The sequence below is a fragment of the Kickxella alabastrina genome (assembly GCF_025024165.1).
Source record: "Kickxella alabastrina strain RSA 675 chromosome Unknown BX661scaffold_51, whole genome shotgun sequence".
NCBI lineage: Eukaryota > Fungi > Kickxellomycota > Kickxellomycetes > Kickxellales > Kickxellaceae > Kickxella > Kickxella alabastrina.
Genome location: NW_026251522.1, coordinates 5,406 through 30,523, shown reverse-complemented (window position 1 = coordinate 30,523; position 25,118 = coordinate 5,406). Strand labels below are relative to the sequence as shown.

The 25,118-nt window shown below is 48.9% G+C and overlaps 5 protein-coding genes across 5 annotated transcripts; 3 read left to right on the top strand and 2 right to left on the bottom strand.

The window, feature by feature from the left end:
• Positions 1–1,149: 1,149 nt before the first annotated feature.
• BX661DRAFT_83662 (uncharacterized protein) lies at positions 1,150–2,223 on the bottom strand. Its single transcript, XM_051539514.1, has one exon. It carries the CDS (start codon positions 1,864–1,866, stop codon positions 1,192–1,194), a length of 675 nt encoding a protein of 224 aa, XP_051388550.1. The 5' UTR covers positions 1,867–2,223; the 3' UTR covers positions 1,150–1,191.
• A 3,576-nt stretch (positions 2,224–5,799) lies between these two features.
• On the bottom strand, positions 5,800–6,678 carry BX661DRAFT_189901 (uncharacterized protein; the record flags this gene model as incomplete). Its single annotated transcript, XM_051537618.1, has 3 exons — positions 5,800–6,014; positions 6,099–6,241; positions 6,612–6,678. 3 exons carry the CDS (start codon positions 6,676–6,678, stop codon positions 5,838–5,840), a joined length of 387 nt encoding a protein of 128 aa, XP_051388549.1. The 3' UTR covers positions 5,800–5,837.
• Positions 6,679–13,723: 7,045 nt separating this feature from the next.
• On the top strand, positions 13,724–14,223 carry BX661DRAFT_83626 (uncharacterized protein). Its single transcript, XM_051539512.1, has one exon. The coding sequence runs from the start codon at positions 13,784–13,786 to the stop codon at positions 14,135–14,137; it is 354 nt and encodes a 117-aa protein (XP_051388548.1). The 5' UTR covers positions 13,724–13,783; the 3' UTR covers positions 14,138–14,223.
• Positions 14,224–14,902, top strand: BX661DRAFT_83627 (uncharacterized protein). Its single transcript, XM_051539513.1, has one exon. The coding sequence runs from the start codon at positions 14,309–14,311 to the stop codon at positions 14,669–14,671; it is 363 nt and encodes a 120-aa protein (XP_051388547.1). The 5' UTR covers positions 14,224–14,308; the 3' UTR covers positions 14,672–14,902.
• Positions 14,903–23,554: 8,652 nt separating this feature from the next.
• Positions 23,555–23,758, top strand: BX661DRAFT_136540 (copper fist DNA binding domain-containing protein; the record flags this gene model as incomplete). Its single annotated transcript, XM_051532676.1, has 1 exon — positions 23,555–23,758. A coding segment is annotated over one exon (204 nt), but the record flags the coding sequence as incomplete, so codon positions are not given.
• Positions 23,759–25,118: the final 1,360 nt, after the last annotated feature.

Below are 25,118 nucleotides of genomic sequence, written 5' to 3'. Positions count from 1 at the left end.
TAGTAAAACTTTTATATTGGCAGCGGATGTGGGTGAGAATGTACTGTAAAAAAATTATAGAAAAATGATTTGGAATGCAAACAAGTACTCCTAATTATTTTAACAATGACAGCTAATAATAAAAAGTGGTAGTCAAAAAAAATGAAACACGAATGAATTATAGAGTGCCAAGCCGGGGGATTTTATTTTTCATTTTTCATTTTTCCATTTTTAAACCAAAAAATAAAAGCAGAGCAGCATACATCTATCAGTCTGCTGCTGGGCATGTATAAAAACAAATACTTTTCCTTCATGAAAGTATATTTAATACACGCATTTTTATTCAACAACAATAGCACATACTTTGCATTTATTTGTAGCCTTTTCACCAGTCTGCCCAGTATACAAGTATCAAACGCATTACCGATGAGATCTGAAGTTCCCCACAGTGCCAAAGGCAAGAAAGTAAATAAATACACGGCTGAACAAATAAATAATCTTTTAAAGGACAAGTGTTATGGTTTAACTACTCCGATTATGGTTGGCGAAGATATGCCTTCAAATGGATTGTATAAAAAAATAGAAAACCACTTTAAAGGTCGTTTCACAGTGGAATCTATATTTTATCGGTATAAAATCTATACGGATGTAATTCGGATTCTTCCATATAATACACGTACTTTTAAAAAATTAACAAATGATCTTAAAGGCCAAATTGGAGTTTTATTTATCAAGTTTAAAGAACTTGAATATACAGAACTTTACACTGTACAGATGGTTGATGGTAACAATGCTTTAATACAATAGTTTTGTCAATTCAAGAAATGCACATTGAATACAGTAGCATATATTACTATGTATAACTGTGTATTTAAATGGTTTTTAGTGTTGCTGCTGGAAAAACAGCAGTTATAAGTAACTAAAAGTTGTTTTCCAAACTCTATGGCTTGCCCATAAGTGTAAAAGTGGACTTTGGGGTAACTGTTTGTATGACCACTAGTAGTCTGTAAAATTGGCCCTCTGATTGCCCCCTTTCAACTATTGCTTTTTATATCCCCTGATACCGAGTTTAACACCTGCATGTGCTTCATTTTATTTTTACATTTTTTGCTGCCGGCTACTATTTTGATTGTATTTTAGTAAACAAACAAATTTAAACAAAGTGAATAAAAAAGTTAAAATATCAAGATAAAAAATAAAAGTGGAAGCAAATTACTGGGTGGTAGCAACTTTTATCGGCCGTCCACGCCTGCGTTTGGCCACAGGAATAGTTGCAGGTTCTGAGGAACAAGGGCAAGTGCAAGCAGGTGTCAATACAGGAGAAAGTGTGGGCGTTAATACCAACACTTCAGCTTTATTTACAGACAAAACAGTGGCCGATGAACCACGTGATTCGTAATGCTGGTCGATCTGTCCTCTAAACTCATTTCGAATGTGTTTAATGTTAATCAATATCGGGTCTCCAGCTGGGCGAGCATCAATTTGGCTGGCTATCGCCAACTCTACCATTGGTTCAAAATTCTGAATGTTAATTTGGCGGTTCCTGCCATAGACAATGTTGTCAATAACATATTTGACAGTAATGGTCACAACAGATAAAACTAGTTCAATTAACTCAAAGATGATTCTACTGACAACAGGATAGGGAGACAAGCCAGGAGGTGGGACGTAAATTGGCTTGGCAATACCTGCAGTGCTGATGTCAAACATAATAACAGCACGCACAGTACCAGTGGTAAGCGCAGTGTCAGCAGTGGGCTCAGCAGACTTAGAGCACTTCACTATCTGAATCTTTATGTCTAATCCAATGTCTTCTTCATCACCACTGAACAATTTGCCCATATCCCCCAAAAATGACCGCGCAATAATAGAGTTAAGCACCACCATGGTTTTTTCTTCAGTAAGATTGTCATCCTCCCTTACCAGCTTTGATACGGTCACTAATAAAAATACTAATATACAAAAATATTTGTTGCAATGTAGCCAATAAAACAAACCAAATTAGCTGCAAAATGGATAACTTACAATACATTGCCATCTCTAATTCTGATGTCACCAAGTGCTTCTGGGAGGGTCCTTGTGGTGCCCAACACACATTTCAAGCCACTATCTTCCCTTTTCAACAATCAAGATCGCCCTCATGGCCACTATACACATTTCTGTTATTGCTGGCTAACATCAAGGAACACCATGATATATACAGCGCTGCCCCCTTTTTTCAGTTAAGTAATTTTTAAGACTTGAATATATCGATTTAGACCCACATTTTTATAGAGCACGATAGCCCTAAAAGAAATGCAGCTTTCCCCATTGTTGAAGATGGATAAGCAAACTTATGCAAATGAAGCCTGAACATCGGTAACCATCTAGAGTTCCTTTGCCTTCCCCTACTCACCCAATGTCGCAGTCACTTGGAAGTAGCTGTCACTTTCAGGCAAAGCTTCAAACTTGTAAAATAGTGAGGTTTTAGAGACTACCAAATATGCTATGGCACGCAAATAAATTTATATCAGCTTTACATGATCTCCACGAACCACAGGAGCAATTGCTGTCTTGATTGGGTATCGGATCGATTCGAATTTTCCTTTGCGCCTTGGATTCTTCATAAAAGGAACAACCCCGGGAAAAGTGTCTCGGGGTGCTGCTGTCTGTTGGCCAAAGTGCTAAACCGGCTCGCCATTTTGTCCATTTTGGTTTCCATTGCCGCCTGATTGGTCCCAATTGCTGTCTGTTTCACCTCAACAGCACCCACATGCTCTGTCAATTTGAGCATGTGCCCCCCAATGCAAAAAAAGCCTGTCCAGACCACCTCCATTTTAGCAAAGTTGTTAAAGCCATGTGTGAAATCATTCACTAGCTTGGTAACATCTGCAACTGTCCCTATCTCTGCTGCCGTCGTATGGTCGTAATTAGCAGGCCTAGGCTCAAAATTTCTGATGAAATTCATTAAAAAATTTTATTTAAAAAAGTTAAAGAGCGCACGAATCTGCGCTGCAATAACTCGGCTTTGTATTTAAAAACAACATTTTTTTGTAATCGATCAACTGAAATCGTGAGCTTAAAAAAAAATAATTTGTGGCCTTAAAAAGCTTTGAGATTATAAATAAAATTCAATTATTTTGCGTGCCTCAAATATTATATATTTTTCTCTTTATGTTTTTTAACAGCTATGGTCAGTGGTAGACTGGGGTTTCTTTCAATAGTGGACGGCATGTAGCCGTCTGTATCCGACCTTGCTGCTAGTGATGCGCTGGCTGCACATTCCAAAGTCAAAGGAGAGCTCAGCCGGGAGGGGAATTTATGGCCCATATGCAACTGACATGGTCTCACCCGAAAAGCCTAAGATGTAATATCAGAATTGGGCTGAGTCAACACAACAACGCAAACACGTGAAATCACAATGGTATGATACTCCATGCGCGCATAGATTTTATTATAATGTAAAGTTTTTTTTAGCTCTTTTTTGTAGTCTCGATTAACTTTTATTATTTTAATAGTAAATATTTTTGGTTTTAATATGGATCTGATCAGTTGATTACACTTATAAAACGCGAAATTCAAATACTTTTTTTTTTTTTTTTTTTTTTTTGAAGGATTTTATTACAAGTTGCCTCACGCGTAATTGATTTCCCTTTCTTATTTCTTTTTTCGCTCTAATTTATATATACATATTTTTACATTTTAAACCCCTCTCCCCCCTCCCCTAAAAACTTTTACGTAATTCAGTGAATGGAGCTGCGTAACCGAAGACTTTCTCTTGAAGAACTCGACGAGCAAACCAACGGCGATAAGCAACCAACAAGCATGAACAGCAACGCTAGCAACAGAAGCAACGATGGCAACAGCAATAATGGCGACCGAGATGGCGATGGCGACGAAGACGAGGAGATGGAAGATATGGGAGGGTTCCTTGGCGATTTTGAAGAGATCTGCGAGGATGAAGATGTCGAGCGGTTTATTTCGCAAAACCACACGCCGGCGGTATCCACCAGACACTCGCCGGAGATCTGCGATAAGGCAGAGAGCAGTGATGAGGAGGATATTTTCGAGTCAATTCCAGACCAAGAAGACGTGGTTATGGAATCAGCGACTGTAGAGCCGGTCGCTCCGGAGCCTATTTCTGTCGAAAAGCCGAGTGAAGAGCAGGTTATGGTGGGGGCAGCGGTGGAGACTGTGGCGGCTGTTCAAATGACTGAGCCGGCAGCAGAATCCCAAGAAATAGAAGAGGTGGTGCCGGAGATCGCTGAGGTGACGGATGTGGCTGAAAGCGCAAAGTCGGCGAAGACGGCCTGGCTGGTGTCCGAATCAATCAAGCAAAAGTACCGCGAGCTCGAGGATCGGTTTCGCGACCAGTTTGTTCCCAAGCTGGGGAAGGGCCAGTTTTTCGACCCGGAGACGTACAGGAAATACACAGTTATCGGGAATGTCGCCGAGGCATCTGTGGCGGCACCGGTTGTTCTCCAGCCGCAGCAACAACAAACACAGCAGCAGCCGCGGCAGCAAGCCCAGCAGCAGCAGCAGCAGCAGCCGCAACAACAACACATCCAGCAGCCGCAGCACCAGCAGCAGCAGCCGCAACAACAACACATCCAGCAGCCGCAGCACCAGCAGCAGCAGCCGCAACAACAACACATCCAGCAGCCGCAGCACCAGCAGCAGAAGCCGTCGTCGTTGCGTTCAGGGGCATTGGTGCAGACCGACCCTCCGGTGAGCACACGCACGCGGTCGACTAAGGCCAGCGACCAGGACGACGTCGTCGGGGCGCTGCTCGGGGCAATGCAGCCGGCAAACAAGAAGCCCAGCCCGCACGCAGACGCGGCCCAAGCCACCCAAGCCACGATCCCCACCGACATGCTTGCAGCCATGGCCGCGCTAGACGGGCCCACGCCCGCCGACGCACCAACCCAGCCTGCGCAGCCAAAAGCCGACCCAACCCCACACGTAACAGCGAAAGACCTCGCAGCGCACTTGCCGCGCGGATACGCCGGGCCATTCTCGCAATTGACATTGGCGGAGCACCAGCGGTGCCAGTTTCTGGGCTCCCGTGGAGCGAAAGCGCTGGGAGCAAGGGAGCAGGCAGAGTTTATGCGGTTGCGCGGGCGCGTGGAGGCAGAGCAGAAGGAGTTCCGCAGGCTGCTGCAGGAGAAGACCACAGAGTCCCTGCGCGACGTTTCGCCGGAGCTTCTGGCGCAGTGCCGCGGGTGGCTGGAGAAGCAAAGGCGCGAGGCGCTGGAGGCGTATGCGCCGATGTACATGCCCACACGGGTGATGGCTATTCGGCCGATTACCTCGGGGCACGTGCCGCTGGAGTACCGCGATACGCTGCTGCAGTGCGGCGTATGCCACGGGGTCAGGGAGGTGTCGCATGGCGGGCGGGTTCAGCAGCAGCAGCAGCAGCAGCAGGCGGGGGAGGTGGCCATGGGGGGAGGCAGGCCGGTGATGACCAAGGACCCGCACGTGCGGCGGCTGGCGGAGCAGGCCCGCGCGGACGTGGCGTTGTCGGACAGCGCGCTGCTGGCACTGCTGACTTTGCCGCTGGCCTACCACCGCGATCTACTGATACCCCTGGAGGTCGCCATGGTGGGCGGCCGCCGCTTGGCTGTGGTTGACCGCCCGCTGGTGCCTGGCCGCGCGTGGACGCCCCGGAAGCTGCGCCAGATGTACTGCGACGCAGCCGTGCGCTCGCAGATGCTCGATAGAACGCAGACGCTGGCTCTGGGCCGCGGCTCCGGCGGCGGTACGGAGCCGCGGCCGGGGCCGGGGCCGGATACTGTGGGCGCTGCGGCCAATGCCAGCTACACTGTGTGGGCATTTGGGGCCACCCGGTTGCTCGTGCGCTGCGGGATTGACGGGTTCAGTCAGGGCGAGGGTGAGGGCGAGGGTGAGGGCGAGGGCGGCAGTGGCGAGGCGCGGGTGACGGTGACATTGGGAACAAAGCTCGAGCACCACGTTCCGGCGACCAGCCCCGAGGCGAGTCTGGCAGCAGGCGGCAGCGGCATGGCCCTGGAGGAGATCACCGAGACCGAGCGGCTGTCCTGGTGGCTGTCCGCGTGGCTGCGCGGCAGTCCGTCGCAGCTATGGGTCACGCACCTGGACAGAGCATCTCAGGCCGTGCGCACCTCGAAGGTGACGGCCGCGGATATGTTTCCGGCGGATGCGCCGCAGCCGTCAATGCATGCTTTGCGCAATGTGTTGGCGGAGATACAGAGGCTGCCGGTTGGCCGGTATGTGCTGGAGCACGTGCGCGGCGCCTGGGATGCGACTATTCTGAGAGCTGTGGACCGCGCTGCTTCGGGTGCTACGGCTGCTGCGGCTGCTTCGGGTGCTGCAGCTGCTGCAGCTACTACGGCTGCTACGGCTGCTGCTGTGGGCGCGGGGGTGCTGGGCGTGAGACCGTCGGGTGCTGTGATGGATCTGGCCAAGGAGCTGGAGCTGGAGGTGGAGCTGGGTGCTGCTGGGTTTGCGCTAGGCGAGGTCGCCAACGACTATGTGCCGCCGATGTGGCTTGGCGCCCCGCCGATGCCGCCGTGGACGTATCCGCCGCCGGAGATGCTGGCCCTGCACAAGCAGAAGCAGAAGCAGAACGGCGCGGGTGCTGGCGCAGGCATGGGCGCAGGCGCAGGCGCAGGCACAGGCGCAGGCACAGGCGCTGGGTCCAAAAAGGGAAAGAAGGCGAACAAGAGGAAGAGGGCTAGGCATAACTGAATCAGACAATCAATCAGACAATCCTGTGGTTGTATTTTTTGGCTGGCGGGTGGGGGGTTTCTTTCCCCTTCTTTTTCCTCTTTCTTACTGGCCCACTATTTTTCTCTCTTTCTCACTTGCATTTCAACAACGGAATTTTGTATTTTATTTTATTTTATTCTATTCTATTCTATTTTATTTTATTTTGTCTCTATCCTTATTGTTCCACAGCAATGCTCATTGTCGGGCTCACAGGCGGAATTGCCAGCGGCAAGAGCACAGCCAGCAAGGCGCTGCGCGCCCGGGGCATCCCGGTCATAGACGCAGACGCAATAGCGCACGAAATAATGCAGCCGGGCCAAGCCTCATACCGCAGGGTCGTCTCCCACTTCGGCCCCAGCATCCTCCACCCCGACCGCACCATCGACCGGGCCAAGCTCGGCGCAATAATCTTCAATGACCCCGCCCAGCGCCAAGCGCTCAACCAGCGCACACACCCCTACGTGCGGCGCCGCATCCTGCATCTCCTCCTGCAACACTACCTGCGCGGCCACGCACTGTGCATCCTGGACGTGCCGCTGCTGTACGAGTCTGGGATGGATCGCCTGTGTGGCCGGGTTGTGGTCGTCGTGTGTGCTGAGGAGACGCAGGTGAGGCGGCTGCGCGAGCGGAGCGGGCTTGGGAGGCAGGAGGCGCAGGCGAGGGTGAGGGCGCAGATGGGCTTGGAGGAAAAGGCCAGGCGCGCCGACGCCGTGGTGGCCAATGAGGCGGGCATCAGCGAGATGCAGGAGGAGGTGTGCCGGGTTGTCGACGCGTGGAGGCCCGGATGGCTGCGCACCGCGGCGGCGCTGGCCGTGCCCCTGGCGGCTGCCGCGGCTGTGCCGGCGGCCTTTGTCCGGTCGGCGGCGCTGGGGATCAAGGCGCTGGGCGCGGTGGTGGCTCTGGGCGCGTACCTTTTTGTGTCGCACTATTAAATTCATTTGATTCATCTGCTTGATATGCTTGATATGCTTGATATGCTTGATATGCTTGATATGCTTGATCTGCCTGATCTGCTTCATCTGCATGATATGCTTGATCTGCCTGATCTGCCTGATCTGCTTCATCTGCTTCATCTGCTTCATCTGCTTCATCTGCTTCATCTGCTTCATCTGCTTCATTCTACTTTTATCTCCGTGCTCAGCGCAAATGGCTCGGCGACCCGTCGTACAGGCACTTGATGACGTAGGCCTCTGAGAGAAGCAGCTCGACGTCGCGGTCTGTCCATGCGGCAGTCGGCGGGCGCTGCAGGAAAACCATGATCTCCTGGAAGTCCATCGCGCGCAGCTCCCTGCTCCACCGAAGCAGGAACGCCGCGCACACATACGTGTGGAAGGCCGAGAAGCCCTGGGCGCCGCCGCCCTCTGCCAGGTACGTGTCCCAGACGCGCACGACGCAGTCCAGGCTGAGCTCGCGCATCAGCAGGCAGTTCATCCAGCGGAAAGCAAACTGAATAAACTCGACGCCATGCGCGTCCAGGTGGGCAGCAAGGTCGCGGTCGATGCGCGCCACCAGCTCCTTCATGCGCACGATCTGCCTCTGGATGCCAGGCTGCGCGTGCGTGTAGTTGTCCTGTATGCCGTCCAGAAGCTTGGTTAGGCACCAGAAGCTGTCGGCCTCGACCACCTCAAAATCCACGCTCGGCCCCTCCTGCATGAACACGCGGTAAAACGTCGTCACCAGGTCGTTGATCCCCTGGACATAGCCGCTGGCCGGGTGGCGTGCTGCCCAGCAGTACAGCACGCGCTCCAGGCTTCTCTGCAGCCGCTCCTCATGGAACTCGGCGCACCCGGGCTGTGTCCGCGGCACGTCGATGCGGATCTGGTGCCAGAGCTGTCGGTCCAGCGCGTCCTCGCCGCGGCCAAACGTCTGTGTGCGCCAGTCGAGGTACTCCTTGCGCTTGCGCTGGAGCGTGGCCTGGCGGCGCGTGGAGTTGAGCGGGCCGTAGCCCATGAGGAGGCGCCAGGACGTGGGCCGGAACTTTGCGGGGATGCCTTTCCAGCTGAGCCTGCGCAGCGAGTCGAGGTCGATGTTGGGCTGGGAGAGGAGGGTTTGGAACTTGTGCTCGAAGGCGGTTGGTTCTAGTGAGGACAAGGGGGTGCTCTGCGATGGAGCCTGTGGTAGCAATGTTGGTGGCGGTGTGGGCGTGAGAGTCTGTGGGGCGGCTGCGGTCACTGGTGGTGGTGCTGCTGCTGTCACTGCTGGTGCTGGTGCTGGTGCTGGTGATGGTGATTGTGATTGTGATGGTGCTGGTGCTGGTGCTGGTGCTGGTGATGGTGATGGTGATGGTGCCGCTGCCGCTGCCGATGCCGATGCCGCCACTGCCGATGCTGCCGGTGGGTCGAGCCTGGTGGTAGTTGCAAATGCTGTGTCCACTATGGACGGCGTATACGCAGGCGTGCGCTTCCAGAATCCCCCGCTGCTTTGTCTGCTTGTCGTCGAGCTGCTCATCTTTCTATGAAATGTATTGTGTAATATTAACTATATTGAGAGAGATAAAAGAAAAAGTATATGCGAATTGGCTTGAGTTGAATGTAAAGAAATTAAAAAAATGAAAGTACAATTATAAAAGCGCATAAAAAAGAAGGAACCCCCCTCCCCTCCCCTTTTCGGTCACTTTGAAAATAAAGTGTGTGAGAGGAGAGGAGGGAGGGCTTACGTGTGGGCAATACACAAATCGCCTATCCGCCCATCACTTCCCCTCACGACCTCTCTCCCTTTCCTTTACTTTACCTCATTTTTTTAAATTCAATTTATTTTTCCCCCTCAATCTTGCTACGCTTTTTTGTAAATTTTATTCTTTCTTTCACAAAAAATTAAAATAAAATAAAATAAAAACATTTATAAGGAAATGCCAGGAACTAAAGTCTACGCCGATATGACGCCGCTCATGACCCCAGGAGGAGCGGCCAAAACGAAATCCACCGCCAAATCTATTCCCAAAGACCCCCACGGTTTTGACCCCAGCACCAGCACGCGCAACCCCACGACTCTCTCCCAAGACAAAACCTCCGACTCCACAGAGCTCGCCCTGCGCTCCAAAAAGGCCTGGGAAGTTGCCATGGGGCCTGGAAAATCCCTCCCTATGCAAGCCTTTATGGCTTGGATGTCTGGCACCGGCGTCTCGATCTTCAGCATTCTCATCACAGGAATGATCCTAATGACTCCGTTAAAGTCAATTATGGCCGTGCAGCAGACTTTTGCTCCCCTGGAAAGGGTCCATAAGGGCGGCGAGAGACTGGATTTGAACTTGCAGAAGGCTGCTTTTGTTGCTATCAACGTTGCTGGTGTTTTGTTTGGCGTTTATAGATTGGCTATCATGGGTTTGTTACCGACTGCGTCGTCGGATTGGTTGGCTTTTATTCCTGCAAAGACCTTTGCTGAAATTTCTTTTTAATATCCTTCAATTAACGTTTTTTGTAATGTTGATAAGAGTTAAAATGACCGTATTTAGTGCCACTGAAAACGCATTCACCTGTAAATAACCAAAAGACATTGTTTTAAAATTGTAAACAAATGGTTCGCTTGCTCAGACTATTTTGAATAACAGGAACATCGAGATAACCGGAAAATACATTATACAAATGAAAAAATGTCGCAATGTATTTATATATTTTTATTATTTATATTGAAAGGGGAGGGGTGTAGAGAGAGAGAGAGAGAGACTGCGCGCGCAGTTTTATTTCGCATTTCTTTATATATAAAATATTTAAAAAAAATGTTTTGCTCATTTGAGTTTTCCTTTCAACAAGACATACCCGTGCCCCCCTTTTTGTAATTTAAAATTTTTTTAAAAAAATACATATATTTTAAGAGCATCCCATTCACAAAGTTGTACTCATTTTCTTTACAATTATTTATATAAAAATATCCAACCATTATTTCTTCTTATAAATAACTCCTTAAAATAATGAAAGAAAGCGGGAAAAAGCGCAAGGGGATCATAAAGTCTGCGGAAAACAAGGGGTACAAGAATAAAAGACAGGATATAAAAAACAGGATGGTTAAAAATGAAAAAGGTAATCTAAAAAGGAAGCAATTGCATTCACAAAAATGGTTCAAGTCCATTTTAAATCACTATTATCTTTAGAAACGATTACTCGCAGTAACATGAGTTATTTTCCATATGCAATAAATCCTTTTCTTATAAAAGATGGTAAATTAACAGATAGTTTCGAACTAGGAATAACTTACAATAAGGGAATTCGTATATGTGATATATTAAAGCATTTCTATGATATATACAACAACAAAATACTTGTATTGAGTGTAGGAGGTAAGATGGGAACTCAATCTTTTGTATTAAATAATTATTTCAACTACATTTCCACATTTATAAAATTCTTTAAATTCCATACGCTTGTGAGTAAACCTATTAATCGTGGGTATTTTACCTTGCTGGAGACAAATGCAACATATATAGAAATTAAGAAAATAAAGGCAAAGATCAGATTAATGTTATTGAAAAAAGAAACTGACAGCCTGGAGAGAATAGCAACTAATGCTGCGACTATTGGGAGAAAAAAAAGGGAGATCCGGGGTTTTTTGAATGGTATGATCGTCTAGTTAAAGGTTGCAATGTTGGATAGCTAGACCCGCACAATTTGTGTCATCCCATTTTTTACAATATTTATTATTTACTTTATATTTGTTATAAAACAAGTTCTTGTCAACATGCTGCAAAGCTATAAGTTGTCCCTTATCTTTTAATTGGCACAAATGCTTAACTACGATTACAGTTAAATATATATATATATTAACTTTGGTTTTATTGGCGCTCAGGACCCTAATAATTGACAATGCTAGTTTTTTTCGCAAAAGTTTTAATGTCTATGTCTAAAACGGACTCTGCATATGGCAACTTGTGTGCTATACACAGCAATATTTAAATTAAATATTTGAAATAATTTATTTATTAAACAATATAAATTGGCCTAGGCCGTAATGGAATTGTTATTTTATTTTTAATATTAATGGTATTGAATATCAATTAACAAATCTTTAGATAAAAGTATGTGGCAAAACTCTAATTAGCTGGTTTTCTGCTTGTCATTAAACACTGAAAGTGCATGGGCACACTTGTTGAAGGACACAGCAACAATGGACAGGGGAATCAAGAGGTATGGCAGATAAAGCCCAAGAAGCAAGAGTCGCTGGTGGAAGGTGCGGTCAATATCGCCAAGCATCAGGGTACCAAGCACAGGCGCCATAGTTGTGCTCACATGCGCACCATAAACAAGCAGTGGTGCGTGTCTATTGGGGTTATTGGTCCACAACGCATATGTGGCGTAAAAGAAAAATGGAAGCTGCAAAACGAGCTCGCATGTTAGCATCGATCTGAACCAGGTCATATCCGAGCGCGTGGCGCCAATAATCATAAGCGGATCAGATAGCTGCTCGGTAAGGATGCGGTTGAGCTCTAACATAAATCCTGGGAGCAGATCGGCGGGGAGCAGCGGAGCGGCATCGGAAAACACGGTGATGGGGATGTGAGATACAAAGTAGAAGAAATACACAACGTCGAGCCAACTACGACCATGAAAAGCACGAGAAAATGTCATGTTTTTTTTTGCTGGATAAAAATAAAAATATAAAAAATATAAAGCTTGAAAAACGGGGGTGGAAACAATGTTGACGTTTTTCAAGGTTTGGCTTATTTTGCGCTGATTGACAACTGAGCTCGGGCAATCCCCTCGATCGTTTGGGGAGTATGGGCATATCATTCATCGAAACTAGCCTGTAGCTTATTTTGTGTTTCAAAAGACCTTTGTCAATCGCAGTCCCGCTACAAAGCTGTTGGGCTTTACGGCTGCTATTTTTGGCAATTAATAGATTGTGCTTGTCAATGCGCAGTCAGTTTTTTTTTGCAGATTTCTGCTACCACAGGTTTTGGGGTGGGCATTTGAACGAGGAGTGCGGATGCCCGTAGTGTTTGAGTATAATACAGGATTGCCAAAGTGCACTTTTCTGTTATTTGTTTTTCGATTTGTTTTATTTATAATATATGAGCATGTAAAAATGGCAAAATTAATAGTCAGAATTGGAAATTCCACTTAATGTATAGAGAATGTGGCCCCAAAAAGAGCGTTGGTGCGAAAAATCCTGCAACAAACCAAATTTATATTCCCCCTCCCCTTGCAGCCTTTGAAACGAGATGTGCTAACAATTGCTTTGTCTGCTCGCTGTCACTAAACAATTGGTTTAATTTAAAAAAGTTGAATCGTCCTGTTGAGCACTATTCTATACCCTACAACACAGCTCTCACTCATAATAAACCCAACTATCAAGTAAAATATGTAATGGGATGACTTGGAGAGAAATCGGAAAGCTCGCAGTGAAGTTGGGATATTAATATTTACATTTGCCCTAATACAGCTTCATTTAGTCGGCTTGTATATATATTCTTTAAAGGCGCAATTTGTTGTCAACACTTTGACAACTTGTTTGTACCAGGATGAAATAGTGGCGCTCAGGCGTTTAATTGAATTACAAAGACAGTTGAATGCATGCTTGTGCGCAGCCATCCTCTCCCTTGTTTCTCTCTGTCAATTATTCTGCTCAAGGCTTTAAAGCAAATGTGAATTTGATCTCATGGAATATGTCACCCCCCCTCCCCAATTTTTAATATTGCCCGGTGCGTACGCATTTGCATCGGCCAAATTTCATATAATATAATTTTTGCGTAGTTGTCCCTGTGCCCACACACAATATTATACAGTCGGACTTTATATTAAATAAATGTTTTTTTGGCCATTGAGCCAATTATTTTTATTATTCTCAAAATTTCAAAAAATATTTTGCACTGTAGTATTCAGCCTTAGACTATGTGCAAAATTGGCTTCCCTATTTTTAATTTTAGCAATAAAAAGCTACTTGAGCTCTTTCGCTTTGTGCGTTTTTTTGTTTATTATTGACTTTTGTGCATGTTTATTTAGGCTGTCGAAGGGAACAAAAAAAGCAGAGGGCAAAAACAAAAAAAAACACGGACTGCCAAATCCGTCGCTCTCCGCTACATCCCCATTTTTTTTGCCTATTTTTATTCTGACCAAACAGAAGAAATAAAAAACAAGTTTAGAGCGCTATGTATTTTTATGCGCTAATCTCAAAACCGCGGTCCACCCTTTTTTCATTTCGCACAGCCTTTGGTTTTTATCCGCTTCTTTCTCCTCACCTGCTTTTTTCTAATTACCTTTTTTCGCCTTTACAATTTGCAACGACACATTCGCAGACTGATAAACGCTTGCGGCCGACACTGCGCAGGGGCAATTTTATAGTTGTTTTTCTCTCTCTCTCTTTTCTCACTTTTTCTCTCTTTATTGCTTCTGACCAGGGGAAAACGCTTGCACACTTGCACGCTCACCTCATATACACTCTCAGTTCGCCCATTTCGCAATTCAAACATAGAATCCAAACTATTGGTACGTGCAACCAATAAGCGTTGAATCGAGTTTGGCTTGAATTCGTTCACTCGGCCTGCTTATTATTTAATGTGGCAATGTGGTAGAAGCTTGCTTTTGCTCGTTGCCCGTGCTATAGCTGCTACTGCCACTACAGCCAGTGTTTCTCACACCCAGTGCTTTTTTCATTTACTGTGAATACCCCCAGTATGACCTTGGTGACGCTTTGCCGTTGCTATTGCAGTCACAGCGGTATTCATCCAGTATCTCCTTATATGGTATTTTATTTACAATGCTCGTTGCTCTTGGCTCTCAGCAGAGGCGACTGTCAAGTGTTGCTGTTACTCTCTTTATTTTCTGTTCTTTTTTTGTTCTATCATCTTGTTTTGGGCTTGTTTGCCTCTTTTTTCCTCTCCGCCCATCTTCTCCATTTACGGATCTTCTGCCCTTCTGTTGTGTTGTTTATTTTTTTCTTTTTCCTCTCTTCCGATTCCTGTCGGTGTTGCGTTGATTGTATGAGCACGGTTGTTTTTATTTTCCTTTACTCCAAGAACCCATCCATCTACTTTTGACCAGCTATTATTATCACTGTGGTACCTCAGCCTCTTTTCTGCTATTATTTTGCGTCGTCTTCCCCCCCCCCGTTTCCGTTAACATACGGTGCAAAGTGTATTCGGCTTCTTTTTTCGCCTTTATTTTTCCCGCCTTGTCGCAAACTAAAACGCATTCAGACTTGCTCACCTGAGCGTACGCCAGCTCTATATATATTTCCTTTTTCCTCATAACCCTTTCTATCTTTTCCTCTTGTTGAGTTTGTCACTTTTGTTAGTATTCGCCTATTTCATTCTATTTTTTGTTATTGTCCTTCTTTTGTCTATTTTTAAACACGAGCTGCAAGAAACAACAACTGCAGCTGCAACTGGTCCTGACTGTCTTTTGGAACCGTGACGCGCCCCCCTTCCTGTTTCTTTAGCCGTAAGCAGACAACTAATATAACATAAACACTTTTGAGTCCAGCACCATAGTAAAATCCAATGCCGACACCCCCTGCTGCAAGCATAGCCTCAGTGGCTACAACGGCTAGTTGCTTCGACGTCTTCAGACAAAAGCTATATATCAGAGGCGTGCTGGGCAAAAAGAATGACCGTGCGCCCGATGGACGGCCCTACAGCATGCGCAAGTGGACCCGCTGGTATGTCGAGCTGAGGGGGCCGGTGCTGGTGTTCTGGAATCTTTTGGACACCCAGCTTTCAGCCTATCTCGAGGATATCACTTCCATTGTCGATGGCCGCGTCCGGCCCGGATCGCCCGAGTTTGAGCGCACCGTCGGACACATAAAGAACATCGTGCTCAAGCCCAGCTTCATCAACATCACCGACGCAGCCTGCGCAATCGTGGGCAAGCTTAAAAAGCGCGACAGTGTGTGGACTTTGCACTCGTCGGGTGCCAACCGCTTCTACATGCAGGCTGTCGACGACCGGGCGATGAACGAGTGGGTGCGGGCTGTGCGTCTGGGGTGCTTCGAGGCGGCTAAGCTGTACGAATACTACACAGCAGCGCTCATTAACGAACGCTACGCAAACATTCTGTCAGCCCAGCGCCCGAGTGAGTACCACGTCCATGTGCGCTTTTCGGGGACCAACGATTGGGTGCCCTGCACGATGGTTTTGTCGGGAAACCCAGCGCAGATCACCTTTTGCTCCGAGGAAACGCAGACGCAGATTGCCGTGGTGAAGAACCCTCGCTACTCGTACTCTATCTACCCAGATAGCATTGACAAGGTCGACAGCGCGATGATCGCAAAGTTCGAGGGCGACTGCGATGTAGACAGTTCGCTGCTGCCCAACCTTGAGGATACTGACGGAGAGCGCGACATTGCACCGCTAAATTCACGCGATCACGGATCGTACGCCCTGGTTATCTTCCAAAGCGCGGTCGATATGGCCTCTGCGCTGGTGGAGGTGGCGGCCCACGGGCGCATGTACAACATGCCCAGCAGCTTTGCGCCTGACTTTATCCCCGAGCGCCAGAATCTCTACCTGTCGCTGCCAGACATTGCCGATAAGTCGATCGAGATCATGGAGCCTGTGACTGCGCGGCGCATGCTGGAGAACCTGGCCTCAGAGCGGTGCCCCAAGACCAGCACAATGTCTTCCGGACAGTCTGCCGATTACTGGGCCTCCGCGTCGGCCGGAAACACCAACTTTGCGGCTGCTGTGGCCGAGACGCAGTTGCCCTGGGGAAGCGGTGCGAGCGACGAAGAGTCCGAGATTCCTATTGCTGTTAACAAGAAGCGCGAGAGTATTGTCCAAGTGGCCGGCAAGATTCTGGGCTCAAAGACAGCAAAGTCCGAGCCCGAGGCTGTGTCTGAGCCCGAGCAGCAGAAACGCGGCTTCCGGTTTTTGCAAAAGAGCGGCAAGAGCAAGGATGATGGCAAGCGTGATTCCAGCATTCTGCTCAAGGAGACTGCGGCCGCAAGCACTAACGCTAACGCGGGCGCCAAGCACATCAAGCGTCAGAGCAAGAGCAGCTCAAACTCCACGACGACGTCAAACAAGGACAGTCACCATGCGCCCACATCAGAGAGCCTGTCGCATGCGTCCACTGCACCGTCTCTGCCAACTCCCGTTTCGTCGACCGCAATGCACGGCACTTTTGGCGACGATGCGGCTGAGGCCATTGGTAACCTAAAAATCGTTGACTCTTTGCTGCCCGGGAGCGAGCAGCAGAGCAGCTTGCCCGTGCCGCGGCAGCTGGCTGACTCAGACACTGACTCGGATGGCGACGCGCCGCTGGGCAACATCATTCCAAGACTGGCGCAGAGCATGGGAGCGGCTTCTGGCATGACTATGCTCCAGCAGCAACATCAACAGAATATCCTTCAGCAACAGCACATGCAGATGCAGATGCAGATGCAGATGCACCGGGCTTCGGCAGCAATTCCAGGAATGGTTGGACCGGCGCAAATGATGGCCATGCAGCAGCAGCAGCAGCAACAGCAGCAGAATATGATGCAAAACCCGCAGTCAATGTACGGTGCGATGCCTAATGTAAACATGGCCCATATGTTTGCGCAGGACCCGAACCAGATGATGATGGCTGGTGGCGGCATGCCGGTGCCATTCCAGGGCGCGGCCACAATGCGCGGTCGGCCAAACACGTTCATGGATCCAGCGGCAGCCATGTGGGGCCAGCAGCAGGGCGGCATGGGTATGGGTATGGGCATGGATTCTGTGGGCGGGCCCCTGCTGACGGTCGATAAGAAGACCGACCCTATAGAGCGCCCGATAGGGCTGGTCGGCGCAATCGCCAATCGCGAGCAGATGAAGAGCGAGCAAAAGTACCGCGACTCGAGCAGTCTCATGAAGGAGCGGCAGATGCGGCGCAACCAGGCAATGGGGATGAACAACCAGGTCTTTTCTCAGCAGCCGGGCGCGCGGTTCGGTGCTGGTGGCCAGGCTTACCCGAGCATGTACGGCGCGCAGCAGGGCTGGGGTGACGACGCAATGTCGATGATGAGCGGAATGTCAGGACGTGCACCATATGCGCAAGTCGCGCCGTCGCTGTCTGCCGAGCAGCTCTCGGGTGGGCCTATGCGCGGGACAATGTTTGGCATGCAGCAGCCATTGTCGGCGCAGATCGGCGGTATGAGCAACGATGAAGATGACGTGGCGCTGTCTGTATATGCCGGTGGCCGCATGTCTGTGGCTGCACCCGACGTGCATCCGCTGAGAGCGGCGATGCAGTCGGGTATGTCTCTGTCGACGCCCCAGCTGGTGGGCGGGATAAGCCCCTACGCACAGCAACAGCAACAGATGCAAATGCAAATGCAGATGCAGATCCTGCAGCAGCAGCAACAGATCCAGCAAATGCAGCACCAGCTGCAGCCGCCCAATGCGTTTAGTCAGAACCACCAGCGCCAGCTGTCGGCGGGCGGCTCTGTATCTGCGCCGGCGGTATTGCCTCACAGTAACACTATGCCTGCGGGAAACTCACGGCACTCACTGGTATCGTCGAACTCGGGCTCAGGCAGCGGGTCGTCTGGTAACTCGTCGTCATTGGCGATCCAGAACCGCCTGCCGGCCAGCCGCTGGGTCAAGGAGGCGCCGAATGCGCGCGCTGACTTCAAGTCGAGCACCATGCCGCGGACCCACGGCGCCTCGAGCAATGGGAACTCTCGAATGAATAGCTCCTCGATCTATGCGCTGCCTGGGCGCAGCTCAGTCGTGCGCATCGCTGAACCTGTCAAAACAGCTGCACGCACGCAGGCGTATAACGCTCGGTACACCAGTGAGGATGACGACGATAGCGAGGAGGAGAGCGAGGATGGTGACTCTTATGGCGGATATGGCAAAGACAAGATGTCGAAGGAACTCAAGCAATTCTTTAATGCTTTCGCTGACAAGTGTCTGGACATCAAGCCCTATGCGTGGGTCGACTTTACCGTGGCATTTGATGCGTATAAGAGCTTCTGCTCGCGCAACGGTATGAGTGGGAAGGATGTGGCTACGAGCTCGCAGTTCCAGGACCTGATGAGTACGGCTGAGTGGCAGCTCAAGACCAGGGATACTGGTGTGCGCGCGTACTACAACACGTGCTTGATTTGATGATCGAAAATGTTAACTAAATGCAAAAGTGAGCTTTTTTTAATACTTTGTTTTTTTTTATACCTTTGTGTATTCACAGGGTTTTGGTAATTTGATTTTAAATTACTTTAATAATTTCTTTTTGTGAAACTTGCTGCCAGGAAGAGTTAGTACATCACTGTCATCACAGCTGAGACCCCAATAGCCCGTGCAAAGTTGAGGTTGTTCAAGCTTGACAAGTACATCGAGTATATTTTGGAAGTGCGCAAGGCGGAGCCCATCCTCAACGAGTTTTATCAGAACACCATGACTCGGCATTATGACATTACCGCCAATGGTGCTGAGTTGTTCATCCCGCCACATTACAAGCTCAATTACCTTGCATACAAAACCCTCCAGAAGAAGGCTGATGCGAAAACTATGCTGCAGAGACGCCTTCCAAGTTCAGTCAAGATCCTGTTTAAGAAAGGATGGGTGCATAGTCAAAACCCAAGCGACAGATATCTCTGCGGCACAGCCTAAACAAAATCAACCATTCAAACTTAAGCACTCGCGGTTGATCCTAATCTCCAGGCAGCCGATTAAAAAATTTTACATTCCACGAAAGTTATTGCTCCCGTTTACTTTTAGGCATGGGGTTTCCGAAAGGTTTTCATCACACCCGTGTATTCTGCTGTTTTGTCTTCATTCCATGTAAAAATTTAAATTATTTTTTCTTCTTTGCTTGACTAACAAAAGTTCAACTACCGCTTTCTTAATTATACGCATTTATCATACTCACATTCAAACGCTCATTTACGCACCCACTCACTCACCCACCCACCTACTCACTCACTCACTCACTCACTCACTCACTCACCCACTCACTCACCCACTCACTCACTCACTCACTCACTTTTACACACAGACACAGACGCGCGCACAAGCTAGAAATGGCGACAAAATTCAAATACAACGTAAGTATTTTGGCTTTTGCTTAAGCACTCATCCGTTAATCCAATTCTTGAAGCGCATATTTTAAATACAAAAAAGAAAACACTTATTTTCATTTGTTTTTCTCTCTTTCGACATATAGCTCGAGGCGCTAGAGTGGGACGCCAAGCACATGCGCAACAAAGAGGGCGTGTACTGCTACTGCGGGCTGGACTACACCGACGGGGACTCGATGGTCAAATGCCAGGACTGCAAGCAGCTCTTTCATTGGGGTAAGAATTCGAGCATATAAGCCATTTGCACTGGCACTGAGGCGCATGCTTGCGCTTAGTTTATTATTGCAGCTGGCTTACTGATTTTTTACAATTGTACTATTTAACTTTGGTATTCTCGATTAGATTGCGTCCCATCTATAAAGTTGAAGCCGCTCAAGGGCGACAGCTTCTACAAGTTTCAGTGCAGCGTGTGCAACAGCGGCAATGAGATCTACGAAAGGGAGACGATTAGCTGGGTACAGGCGATCCACCTGGTACTCTACCATCTAATAAAAACAGAGCCGGAAAAGAAGTACTTTCGGTGGAGGGAAAACATTTGCGCGACGATCAGCGAAAATTGGGAGAGCTTGATGCCCGGCAAGGCCAAGACAGCGACGTGGCACAATACGGTAGCTGGCTCCCTATCCACGCATCACTCGAGGTTCAAATCGGGATTCGACGACACACAGCAGTCTGGGAACTGGACATTGCAGGAGGTTACTCCGCCAGATAGCACGCCGCCCAAGGCGACTGGGAAGGCCAAGGAATCGCGTGCGCCAAGGCAAAGATCGGACGTGAAAAAGCCGCGGAAGAAGACTGATCTTTCTGCTGGATCCGAGGCTGAAAAGGAAATCCTCGAGGTTCTGAATGAGTCAAGGGGATCAAAGAGGTCAACCAGACACCGTGTTTCGTTTAGCGATGATGAGAGCGATAGTGACGTGGGCAAGAGGAAGGCGAGGAGACGCCGGGTGGATCCCAAAATACTTGATAATGATATAGATCTGCTGCAGAGTTTCGAGCTGTTTACCAAGCTGGAGAAGGAGCGCCTAGGAGGATCCTCGCAGGTGGACAAGCCCGAGGGTTTTGGTAAGCAGACTAATGAATGCCTTTCGCCCACAACGGCTCCCATTGCTGCCGCCGCTCAGGAGTAAACGTATATAGTTTTAATATATGTATATTTGTCCGGCGGTATACGAGATTTTAAAATGTGTTGGTTATTAATTATATGTCTACCTCGGTGTGTGGTTTCTTTACACGTTTTTTCCCTGTCTTGGCTGTACGTGCGTATGAGCACACGTATTCTGCCTTTTTTATTTTGCTTTTGTAGAGAAGGACGATGATCTGGAGTCGCTTAGTTCGTTGAGCTCGCTATCCACAGACTCGGAGGCGGATGGTATTGATTTTTCAGACCTTGGGGACAAGGGCGCTCTTGAAGCGATTGGCAGTGACGACGATGCTGATGACTTCCAAGTCGAGGAAAAGCCAGTGCTCCAAAATGAAGCCGGTGAGGAATTCTTTGGCAATCTGCTTGGAGCCAATTCGACCACCATGGACGCGCCGCACCAAGTGATCCGCATTAAGAGGGATGATACAAACATCAGCCCATTGGCGCCAAAACCCTTGTCAACTGTGGCATCGCCATTAGATTTGGCTACCACGCCTATGTCGTTCCCTGCTTCCATTCCAGGACTGTCTTCGACGCTGCCTTTCCAATCACCAGCCCCCGAAAGCCGCATTTCGCCTGATTTGACGCCTTCGCCTGAGCGCACTCCTGTCGCAGAGTCTGTTGAAGTAGGATATGTGCCCGAGAAGACGGCTGGTCATATGTACGAGGATGCCGATGTATTAAATTCCTCCAATTCGGACAACGGCGGCTATGGATATGACGAAGACGATGATAGTGATGGTGATGGTGGTGCTCGGAGCGAAGACGGCCAAGACCATAACGACGAGCGCGAGATTGATGCTGATACCGACGCCGAGCAGCATCTCGCTGCTTTCGGACCTTTTCCAACCACTTGCCTCGACAGCCTCAGCCCGCAGCCATTGTTTTCTTCGTCAGAGGCTGAGGTTCCTACTATTCGCCTTATGAGCGAGCAGGCGCAGTGGGAGTTCTGTGCAAAAACGACCAGCAGCCAGTCTGTGCTTACCAGTAAGGCCAAGCGTCTACGTCGCCGGCTAGAGCTGCGGCGGTTCAAGCGCATGCTCGGATTGCGGCTATTCGACATTGACAATGCGGTCAAGACGTGCATGGAGCACAGGCAGATGCCGTGGCTCCAGAGACCAATTGACCTCCAGGCATATCTGCTGGCCGGCGGCAGTACTAAGCCAGCGGATGACAAGACCAGCATGCGGCAGCTGCTGTCAGAATCTGGGGCAGGCGAGAGCAATGATCTGAGGAGCGGCAGCTGCGAGCGTGACGAGATAGATCGGCCAGGAGGCGGTGACGCGAGCCACCCGGGTGTATTACAAGCAGAGTCTGCTGCAAATGTCAAAAGGGGAATCACAGTGACCGCCTATGCCAACTCGTTTGCCTCGCGGCTAATGGGCCGAGCCATTTTGCGCGACAGCCTGACATCGCAGGTTGCCAAAGTCAGCCCGTTCCACGGCCGCCTTCTCCGGCCGTACATCTGGCGCGACTTTAAAACTTTTGGCGCAGACGACAGTGCTTCTGGACCCGATGGCAAGGCTCGTGGGCTGGCGATGCTGCGAGTGCAACGGGCAATTCGCTCACGCAGTCACCCGCTCTTCCACACACTGTCGCTCGAACCCCTGTGCTTGTCCAAAACGGAGAGCATTGACTACGTGTTCTTCCAGTACGAACACCTTGAGCAGGTCAACGCGCTCCTCTGCCGGACGTTTTGGCCCGGCATCGATATGAGCGAGGCCCTGCTCTACCCCGAATTTAGCATCGTCGCGCTGTACAAGCGCACTGTAATTGGTTGCGCGTTCTTGACTCCCGAGGCATACCTCACGTATATTGCAGTTTCGGCTGGCTGGGAGGGCGCCGGGATTGCCAAGTTTATGATATACCATTTGACCCAGACTGTGCCTACGAAGGACCTGACGTTGCATGTGTCGGCGACCAACCTGGCAATGTTGCTGTACCAGAAATTTGGATTCAAGCCCGAGAAGTTTGCTGTTAATTTTTACAAGTCGTACTTGCCAGAGTCCAGCCGTGTCTGTCCAAATGCTTTTTTCATGCGATTGCGGCGCTATTGAAGCTGGCTGAGCAATGGCAAAATAAAAAGCAAAAAGTCAGTTTTTTCTTTTTCTTCTTTTTGTGCGCAGCAGCAGCATCACATGTCTAAAATGAAATATATATTTTTCAACTTGTATTCAGCATCAAAAGTGGCAATTGATAAATGCGATACATTTTTTCTAAAATAAGAAAAATAATCTCAAATTTATAGTCGTTTTCTAATCTTCATATAGGCATTTAAGCATTGAACTGCGCTTTTTTTAAACATTTCGATTTGAGGGAAAGCGAGAAAGGAGGCGTTCCTTTTTGGTTAATTTTTATTATGTGTGGGGGAAACGGAAAGAAGGGCTGCATTGGCATTTAGATTGTCAACCTCATCGATGGCTCTCCCCCCTTTTTTCTTCTTCCTTTTTCCTTCTCACCATGTTCCATTGTATTTCTCTCTCTTTTTTCCCGTGCATATTTCTAAATTTCTATTATCTCTTTTTATCCTACTCTTTTTTCTTTAAAGCCTAAGCTCGAGCTTTTTATTTTATTTTTCCATTATCCCTTTTTAATTTATTGTTTCCCTTATTTCAATACAGCATTATTTTTTGACGCGCAACACATTCAAACGTAGTCGGTGAGGAGTTAGAGCGGTAACAGCAACACGTTATCTCGCTGCGTTATTATTTTTACATATATATTTCTCAATTCGTAATGATACTCAGCAATGGAAAGAAATATGCATGCCAGCCATGCATTCGCGGTCACCGAGCGTCGTCATGTAAGCATAGCGAGCGCGAGCTGGTAGAAATACGACCAAAGGGGCGGCCAGTTACACAGTGCGAAAAGTGCAGACAATTGCGGAAGTCTCGAAAGGCACACGTCAAGTGTCTGTGCAGCGAACTGGACGATGACAGTATACAAGAGGCGGAGAGTGCACCCAGGATAAAGAGTAAGTTTTTTCTGATTTCCCCGGAAACCAAAAAATGGATTACAAATCATTTTGCACACAAGTGGTATCGACTTAACGGGATTATTTGCTTGCACTAAAAGTTTTTTTGGGTTTACCGCCTTGCTGGGTGTGGTCTTTTGCCTGCTCCTTATTTTTTCTCTTGTTGGTGCGCCTGTAGTTAGGAAGACCGATTCGGGCGTGGGGTTGCGATCCAAAGTGAGCAGTAGTAAGTACAATTCCGGCACTCTGGGACGATTCGAGCGTATAGAAAACACAACTGGTGCTTTAATTGATGGTCATGCAACTAACGCAGCTAAATATCTATGTAATATTGTAGTTGAAAACCTGCTGAATCCGTGCAAGTGTCCCCAAGACAAGTTTTGCAAGTGCTGCCGGCCCATGTTCACCAACTACCTCAAGCGCAACTATCCGCAGGATATAGTGGATGAATCGACAATATCACTTGGCACCCAGCTCGTACACACGCCAAAGCACTCGTACACACCATCAAACAGCTCAGGCTCCTCAGGCTCCCCAGGCTCCATAGGATACTTAGGGACCTCGAGCTTTTCGAACCCCGAATGTCCATCAGGACCCACAGCAGCTTGCTGCAAGACCAAAGCGGAGCCATATGCACAGGCACAGTTAGAGGCAGAGTTACCGCCGGCACCGGCTGCTCTTGCGCAATCAAGCTGCTGCCTCTCCGGGCCGAAACAAGTTAGTCTAATAGAAAAGCCGAATTGCGATTGTGGGTGTGATTGCAGAGCTAAACTCGAGCTACTCATTCAGACCATCGAGCAGCGCATTGGGCAGCCGCTCAATATTGGAGGCGGCAGCGCGCCGTATGATGGCGTGGATCCGTCGGATTGGGTCGAGAGCATCCTGATGCCGTTTCCCTCGGTATTGTCCTCGGACACGCAGTCGATAAGTGACTCGGTCACAAGCAATGGCAACAGCTCGACGCGCGCGTCAACCCTTATCGAAGACTTGCAGTGCCAGCAGCCATTACTCAACGAGGCTGTGTCTGTGTTTGCTGCGGGCGTTGACCTGCCGGTTGTGTCGACCGGCGGATGCTGCGGGTCGACAGCTCCCAGAGTGCAAATAGTCGATGATTCTGCGAAGAGCCCGGCAGCAGCAGGTGGCTCGTCATGCTGTGCATCATTGAATCCGCCTGCCAAGAGCATGCTGCCTCCTTCCTCGTCTTCATCGGTATCAGTATCATTGTGCTGCGCGCCTTCCTCCGTGCCTGAGCCAAGCTCTGTAAAGCAAGCCCCGCCACAGACCAAATCCTGCTGCGCGCCAAATCCCACCAGCACCGCTATGCCA